At 47.9% G+C, this 9,077-nt stretch overlaps 1 protein-coding gene across 1 annotated transcript; it reads left to right on the top strand.

The window, feature by feature from the left end:
- The first annotated feature begins 2,845 nt into the window (after positions 1-2,845).
- On the top strand, positions 2,846-5,836 carry LOC135906890 (amine sulfotransferase-like). The gene is made up of 2 exons (XM_065438525.2): positions 2,846-3,166; positions 4,615-5,836. Exon 2 carries the CDS (start codon positions 4,719-4,721, stop codon positions 5,667-5,669), a length of 951 nt encoding a protein of 316 aa, XP_065294597.2. The 5' UTR covers positions 2,846-3,166; positions 4,615-4,718; the 3' UTR covers positions 5,670-5,836.
- Positions 5,837-9,077: the final 3,241 nt, after the last annotated feature.

Below are 9,077 nucleotides of genomic sequence, written 5' to 3'. Positions count from 1 at the left end.
CACTTCGGCATTTTTATTTGAAACCAGAAACACCTAATGACGTGAGCTACGTCTTTCAAACAGCTATACCGAATGGTGTTCAATGCTACCGTCGATAAAGATGGAAGTCAATTCAACCCCCAATTGATATTGATGGAAGTGAAAGGGAAAGTTGGGGGGGGGGGGGATACGTGCGGATTCACTTTGCACCAAACTTTATCGCCTTGTTTCCTTGCGTGAAGGGAGAAGGATAAGCGTCGAGCTTAATTTTTTTTTTAGGATAATTTTTCTTAACGAGTTACCACCACTTTTCCTTATCGGGTATGTTTCTAGCCTCTCATTTTGGGGCGATCCCGGAGATAGTGCAGTCTAGAAATGTGGGCCGATATGTGCTCCTGGGTCACCGTCATGTTCCATATATACATCATCACGAACACTCGATGCGATATATGTACACAACTATTTTATAAATAACTATAAATAAATTGGCCGACGGCAGGATTCGAACACGGGAGCCCCAGTGCAGAAGCGCGCTTGGCGCGTTTTTCTGCAACATCAACGGCACGAATAGCCCATGCAATTTTTCGTCGTCGTGGATAATTACACAGAAAATAATGGCTTCATTGGTTTTAATACGTCTTCTGAAGTACATTACTCACACTAACTGCACGCTTTCCCTTTGCGTGTAGAATTTGAACGCCAGCTGGCGGAATACGTCTGGGCACGTTCGTGTCCCAATCACACGTACTGGTGCACAGAAGTAGCAGCATTGTGAGACCCCAAGTTAGACAGTTTTTCTAGCTGGAACGAATCCAAACACAAGCTGTGCAAACACTGACAGCTTGTTCCAGCGTTTTCTCACATTTACTAGCCGCGGTGGCGCCTGTCGGTGCGGGGCTTCTGCAGCGAAGCGCTATACGTCTCTCACATCGCACAAGCATGTCCCCTCGTGCTATGTCAGAAGGCCAGCCGAAAACCTCCTCTGAAAGGCTAATCGCACTGAAGCGAAGAGGGCCCACGTGCGAAAGCCACTCCGTGATCAGAACGCAGGAACAACGTGCTTCTGCGTGTGCGGCGTACGGTGCAGCTCAACGCCAGGGGGCGCGCAGACCCGGCGCTACGTAGGGTGCCTCGATGTCAGCGCCGCCTGCGGATCGAGGCACCCTAGCGCTAAGTAGAGTTACTGTATATGGCTCCCGCAGGGAACCATACAGTGCGGGAGCCATATACAGTAACTCTAGCGCTGCGAGAACAGGAGGCCGAGGCTAAGAGACAACGCCGAAAGAAAAAAAATTCTGCAGTTCAATAGTGCGAAGCGGACGCACGTCCTGAACGCTGTTAGCATGCTGCAGTACAGGAACGCGAGACCGACGCAGGGCGACAACGCCGAGAAGACCCTCGAGTTACAGTCGATGCTGCTTGCGGTTATCGAGCTCTATCTCTTCCTGCGCGTTCTGCGCTGGGTGGCGCCACGCCTGCTAAGTCAGCCTTTGTATAATGCAATTCATGCCGCCACTAAAGCTAAGAGCCTTAGCGTCAAGTAATATGCCAACGGGTTGCTATCGCATTCATTGTCTCGCCCTTATGTCGAAATTGCGATTGCTTAAATAAGTAAATACATACAATTGTCCTTAGCGGAATTCGAACAGGGGACCTCTAGCACGGAACAGTGTAATACTGCAGCACAGATTACTGTAACCATTACGTCACGGACACTTTCGTCCCGTAACGGCGAGCTTCATGATTGAACCGTAGTCTTGACATTCTAAATCCCGGATAATTTTTTTTTGTCTATTAGGACGTCATCGCACGTCAAAATGTGGCCACATCATGCAATGATGTACCCAAGCAAGGCGTATGTTTTCTTCAATTCACTTTCTTGCGTTGTTTCATTTTCTTAGATATTTATGCTTTTACCTTTACCCGCTAACATCGTTTCATTTCCCTGTATCCTCCCCTCACGCAATACTCATTCGGAAGCCTTTCAGGTATACGAATAAATAAATACAGTTGAAGTTGGGATGTATGTGCGTATTTTGATTAAGTTTAGTGCAAAACGAATAGTACCAACTCAGACATGGAGACACCGAGGTGAGCCTTCTTCTTCTAACCTTCCAAATCTCATATATAGAGTTTCATTTGTATACCCGCTGCCCAATCCTATACTGTCTGTGTACCTCTTATGAGTACGCCTGCCCTTTTAATACATCGACTTTTAGAAAGTGATACGTCGAACACCGAGGGATGACCTCGTTCTTCCAGAGGGCGCAGCCCTTCCTGCCGTAGGCCTCAGAATGCATCGTTAGCCCCCATTGGGCCGTCAGCGCGATCATCGCGAGTCGCAGAGAATCGACCCGCCTCGCGAACTAGAAAAAGGCGACGAGAGCGGCGGCGCCTTTACGGGACCCACGCTTCGCCGCTTGATGCGGCGCCAGTGCGTTGTTCTCTTGGCGTTTTACTTCGCGCGGCGGAAGGAAGCCATCAAGAGGCCGGCGCAATATTTAGGCGCCCGCTGGCTGCACAGCTATGCGGAACCCGGCTGCTGCAGTGGCGCCTGCCGACCGAGGAAAAAAGGAGAACGCGAAAGGAGAGAAAAACATTATTGCCTTCTTTGCACGCTCCTTTTTCTTCTTGGTACTTCGTTCTTTCTCTCTTTCCTTCCGTCGTCTTTGCTTCACCGGTTCCGAAAATGGTCCCGGCGCGCTACAGCCGGCTGAGGTCTATTTCCTCGAACAGTTCGCTTGCCATTTTGTATACTTAAGTCCATCTCTCGCGCATACTTTCTTGGCTGCGTGACGCAGTGGGCTTTGTTTTCCTTTCCTGCCTCCCCCCCCCCACCCCCCACCCGCTTCTCTCCTCCATATTCGGTCACAGTCTGATTATGCACTCTCGCTTTCTCTAACACGGAGTTCCTTCTTGTTTCGCTCACCTTCCGTCGCGTGGTGCACCCCTCAGTCGGAGGGCCAGGTGTATAGGTCATCGCTCCGTGCGTAGCTCCCTGACAAGCCAGCACAGTGCGCTCTGAAGGAGGGCTCGCATCGGCGTGTGCTGGACTGCTCTGCTGCGAGCGGCTGGCTACGAAGTCGTTCTGAACCAAAGACCGCGAATCTTCTTCGCCGGGCTGTGTCAGTTGTCGACGGCGTGCTTCAGCGAGAGGAACCCTGATTTGGATATACCTGTACGAAAGGTAAGTTGGAGGCATTATGAAACAGACGCACCAGACTGCAAAATAGATAATTTTTTTTTTCCGGCGGTGCTCCTATAACACGGGAAGACAAGACTTTCCAAATGCTATAGGTTGTTTCAAAACGTCATCTCAATGTCTTGGCGGTGTTTGTAGACCTTCTGTGGGAATTTCGGTAATACCCGTCATTTTTTAGCGCACGCGCGCGAACAGTTGACTGGGCTTGAGAGAAACTGACGTTAACCTACGCTTATAGTGGCATGTATACAAAAATGTAGACAAGCAGTTTATTTATATGCTACATGTTCTCCAGCATTACGTCAAGGTTCCTTTATTCATGTTTGCCTTTCCATATGCTCCGTGATGAGTTAATGGATGCATTTCAATGCATTTCAAAGTTATGAAAGAAGGCACCTCCGGGCATCAGTAAGCTCGTCTGCGAATTGTCCCAAGAGGGAAGTGCTACATTTTAGGCGCATGAGCGTTTTGTTCAATATGGGTAGCAAACCAGAAACTCTCTTCTGGTTAACCTCCCTACCCTCTCTCTCTCTCTCTCTCTCTCTCTGTCTGTCTCTAGGCTTAATGAGATTCAGTAGTATCCTCGTTTTACAAAGGCAACAAGCAGGAATCTTTCAACGTTCGAGCTTTCCGGTTATGATCGAACAGTGACAGCTGTGAGACAGTACTCTTTCAAGGACGTAGCGGCCCACCTTCCAGGTTCGAAACAACCAACGTTCCGTCTAAACAAAGTTATCCTCACAATACTTCGAATATTGCGATAAATGAGACGTGCGCTTAGTTTTTGAGTGAAATGGTCGTTCTTTAAGCCCACAAAGCCCGAAGGCCTTTCCAGACTAAGGAAATTTGTTCACTCTTATATCATTCTGGCCATGCAGAGTACAGTCAACCAAAAAATTTGACGGAACACGAGATCTTAGAAAAAGATGAATATCTGCACTGCCTCACAATACAGCCTAGTAATCGCATTTACAGCCTCTGCTAGCATATGTGAACAACATTGTGATGTTCGGTTTTATTGACTACAGTTACCAGCTGCTCGAAAATTCAACGTTTTGTGAGATCCCGTGGTCAGTAGTTTTTTGTGGCTGATTGTACATTCCTACCAAAGACAGTTAAATGTTATTTGAGCTACAGTTATTTATTGTAATACTTATTTATCGAATTATTCATTGCTTTTCTGAATTATTCGCTACTGAAACTTCGCTCCAGGGTATCAAAAACGCTACTACGATCTTTGTGGGGTTAAACTGCCCGTCTAAAAATAGCATAAATCGTTTGCACCACCGGGCAGCTCTTTCTGACACCTTTTCAGACTTATTGAAAATTCAAATATCCGCCCGCATTAGCAAATGAACATGAAGCGCGCAAAAAGCAATTCATTTCATACCCAGACCTGGTCATTTTTCAAGTGTCTCTTCCTTCGCCAACAGGGAACCGGCACTCAAGCCCTCCGGCGTTGGTAGCCAACAAGAAAGCAGCAAAAGTAGCAAGTAGCACCTTGCATAAATCGTCATATAAAAATCCCTAGGCGACCATGGAGGACGAACGCGTTTTGCCAGTCTACGAAGTCATATCCGGACTCCGGCTGGCCAACTTTTACCCACCGTACGCAGTCCTCTCCGGCCTCCAGTACAAGGCAAGAGACGGCGACGTCTTCCTCGTGACCTATCCCCAGTGTGGCACGTTGTGGATGCAGCAGATTCTGTACGTTCTTCTTCACGATGGTTCCTCGCCCAAAGAAGCCGCCAGCCTCTTCCGGACCTTTCCCTTACTGGAGCTGGAAGGCGCGGAAGCCGTCGAGGACGCCCTCAGTCCTCGGGTCATCACGTCTCATCTTCCGTACGACTACATCCCGAAGTCCCTGCGGGCCAAGTACGTGGTGCTCGTGCGCGACCCTCGCGATGTCTGTGCGGGCATGTTTCGACGACTCCGAACGTACCCTGCGTACGAGTTCAGCGACGGCCTGCTGAGCGACTTCCTGGACCTCTTCTGTGGCGACACCGTCGACTATCGAGGATACTTCGCCCACTTGCGGTCCTGGTACGACCACCGGGACGACCCCAATGTGTTCTGGCTCCACTACGAGGAGCTGCAGTCTAATTTTCAAGAGACCGTGAAACGTCTCTCGACATTCCTTGGAGTGGAACACAAGCTCTTCAAGAGCAGAAGCGTGTTTAAGAAGTGTCAGGAGAAGAGTAGCGTGTCTTACATGAAGTCCAAGACCAATAAATACATGGAAGAGTTCCTGTACATCCCGTTCGAGAACGTGGCAGCGGACACGAGGTTCTCCGAAGGTGTCAAGTCCTTCCACGCCTCCGTGCAGTGTTCAGGTGTCTTGGACGCAATGTCTAGTGTTCGCTGCGTCCGCAGTGGCAAAGTTGGCGCCTGGAAAGATGTTATCACTGCCGATGATGCCAAGAGAGTCGTCGACCGAACGGAACAGATGGGACGTGACGTGGCGAACGCTGTCCTTTATAACAGGTGATAACGAGGATTTCTGGTGGTGACAGAAGTTCTGACGTCAGATGATTTCTCGCAGTTAAATAAAGTCCACACAAAACTCGCATGCAGGAACAGCACTGAAGGTTGTCGTGCATGGTATGAGCAATTCAAAAATAAGATCACTAGAAGGTGACAGGTGGAAAATAGCCCTGGAGATAACCTCTCATTCACTTTGTTGAGTGTAGGAATGGTGAAACTGAATCCAAACATTTGAAGTCATCAGATTTCCATAACCTCCTGGTTAAATTACAATATCATTATGAAAAATTAAATCGCGGAATTTTTTAGAATGAGCTAAACAATATTGATCTCAGTAATGAATGGTCTTCCCTAAAAAGCCATAAGCAGACGAATGAACTGAATGCCACAATATGAGCGCGTGATTCCCGTGGCATTCGCAGCTTCCGATGCTGGTGCTCCTGCTTTCACGTGGGCCACGGGTAATTAGCCACAATCAGCTCCTATAGACTTTCCCAGCGATATCTCCTAGTTGTTACCGCAATTCCAATAACGGCTTTCGCTTCGGAGCAGCCACTTTCTCTGGAGCATTTCACCCACGCGTTGCCTGCACTTGCGGCTAAATATAAGCCCACGAGTGCACCTCTCACGAACACTATGGGAAGTTGCAGCAGACACACTTTCAAACCACGCGCAAGATTGCCGAAATAATGACTGAGGTCGGTGTATACTGTATTGATGAAAAGATGGCGGGGCAGTTTAACCACAGTTTTCATTTATGTGAGCGCTCTTGTATTTGGGACGCCACTGGGGAGTGAACGAAAAGCGCAAATGTCGAGGACCAGGATACATAGTGTCTATGTAAGTGGGAATCCTTCGTACGAGGGCTGCTCTTTTCTGCGACAGTAGTTAGCAGCTCGAAACTGCATGGGTTTGCTGCAGCACGTCTTTTTGTTACGCCCACGTTCGAGTTTTTAAGTGCTAACGACAGCTACATCGTGCAGTGATGGCACTTGGTAACGTGGGGGGCGGGGGGACTTTTGCATCCCGCTCCAGTGGCATAGCCAGAGAGCCTCCCCGGTGCCGGTGCGTCGCGTCCCTGGTCAAATGGGTGCTCCCCCCCCCCCCCACCTCCGTACGGAGGAACAGAGGGACAGATAGCCAGACAGACTTTGGAAAGTGCGTGCAGGTGGTACATGCATATCGATCACGGTAAAACACAAAGCTTCCCGCATTTCACTGTTGCTGCAGCGTAATAATCGACGGAATCAGCTGGAATGACATTGTGCGTAACGGTTAAATCGTTCCGGATTGCTAGGAGCACTATCCTATGTTGCCCCCTTCTCCGATGGCATGATCGAGAATCCGGAGAGGTGCATGTTTGAGCGCGCACGAGATTGTGGTAGCATTCAAACGGCGTTTCAGTACAAACTGTCCGAAATCTGAATGCCCTCGATAAATTAGCATGCGTTTCACTGCCCATCGCTTTCGCTCGAATCTTCGACTTGCCGGGATGTGGTGCTGCGCACGGGACATCATGGCACCATGTCCCAGCTTGTGCAAAATAACATAGACGTTCAAGAGGCACTCAGTGGGCGTCAGAATTACACTTGTCGAAGCCAGGGGGTTGGCCACCCGTTCAGTAGAACTCGAAGCACACAGTAGAGAAATGGTGGCCCTAGGCTGGTGCTGTAATTAAGGTACAACAACGGACTTACCATTACAATGTATGGCAACAAGCACTCTACAAGAACCGATTGTATAATGTCACTGAGGACAGCGCTTGGTTATCGCATTAAAAGCATGAAAAAATGTCAAACGTTTAATACTTCGAAGTTGTTGCCTCGCTTTCACACACGTAACGTTTCGCTTTCCGTTACTCCTCGCATGAAAGCAATTAATTTGTTTGCAATATATCGGCAATCCTGCTCGGCTCCCAAGCAGGCGTGTTGGCAACGAAACCGACAACACAGCAAGAAATCATAGGTACTTGGTATGAAAAACAGAAAACACACTGTGAAGTACAGTGCGATATTAGTGGAAGTAACCCAAGACACTCTTTAATCAAAAACGTATTTCTAATAAATAAATTGCAAGAAAACATGTTATTGCATTATAAGCACATTGAAAAGCATTTAGCAAAAAGAGAAGCATAGTATTGCATACTGGTGCCGACACATCTAATACGTAATTAGGAGAGAGAAACAGAGAGATGCGAACAAAAGAAAAGCGGAGGGTGGGTTAACGAGAAAAGCTATCTGCTCAAGGAACCATACAGTGCTATACGACAACGATATTGAGCTCTCAAGGCAACGAAGGGGAATAACAAATTTTAAAACGCCAGCTTCTTGATGAAATTTATTGATTAATTTATTCTGGAGTGTTTTGATGATACCCGTAGTAATCTATCCCAATGGAAAACTTCATGAGGAAGCAAGACTCCTCTCGTCATCTTGGTATCTGCCGCTGTCCGCCGCCATCCACCGCTGTAATTACAAAATCATTTGAGAGAAAAATACATCATAAAAAAGAAAGATTTCTATTGTGCCTGGAGGATTTATCTCATTGTGCCTCGAACTTACGACCGACAGGTGGCAGTCCAGGTGTGGCGGCTCGTGGAAGCAGGATCTCAAACGCGTGCCATCAGAACGCACAAAGGCGTTACTTCATCGACAAGGGCCGCTGCGCGAAAAACACTGATGTTATTTTACGGGTCCCAGAACGTCGAAGACAACTGCCACGCGCGGGTGACGTGGGAAAGCGACACTGATGGAGATTATGGAGGTTCGCGAAGACAAAGGAGTATCTCCAACGGATAAGGACGGCGACGCACGGACACAGGATTGCGACGACCGAAACGTCATGCGTTGAGGCGTGGAGCGTCTTTCCGTTGCAATACGCAGGCGGCAGAAGCGTCTTGCGGTCTAATTAACTTAGATTACTAAAGACTCGTCCTTTCTTACATTTTTTTTTGCTTGTGTCTGCGAAAGTTTCTAGCAGGTTTCCCCTGCGGTCACTGTGAAGCTAAACAAGGTACTTTGTTTATATTTGGGTAAAATTGGGCGCTCGTTTTGTGTAATGTGTAGGCGAAGTTCGAAGTGTCTGGACTAATTACGTCCTTAGCAAGAAATTGCGCATCGGAACGATCCCGAGCATTAGAAGCGTACTTGACGAACGGCGCAGAATATAATTTCATGCCCTATAGGGGAGCTAGATATGTCACCAATACTGCATTTAGTGAAAGCGGGGGCAACATTATGGTCAATGTTCTCATGTAATGTAATGTGTGTGGGTGAATAAGTCGTAAAAGATTTTTTAACAAATGCTCGAAAGCGTTTTTGAGAGCAGGGTTTCAAAGGGGCAAGTCGTATGCTCTGTAACGTTTCAAATTATGTTTTTATTACAGGCATCTAAAATTCTTATTGCAAATGCT

Source organism: Dermacentor albipictus, chromosome 5 (genome assembly GCF_038994185.2).
Source record: "Dermacentor albipictus isolate Rhodes 1998 colony chromosome 5, USDA_Dalb.pri_finalv2, whole genome shotgun sequence".
Lineage (NCBI taxonomy): Eukaryota > Metazoa > Arthropoda > Arachnida > Ixodida > Ixodidae > Dermacentor > Dermacentor albipictus.
The sequence above is the reverse complement of the archived record's forward strand: the minus strand, read 5'-3'. Positions and strand labels throughout refer to the sequence as shown.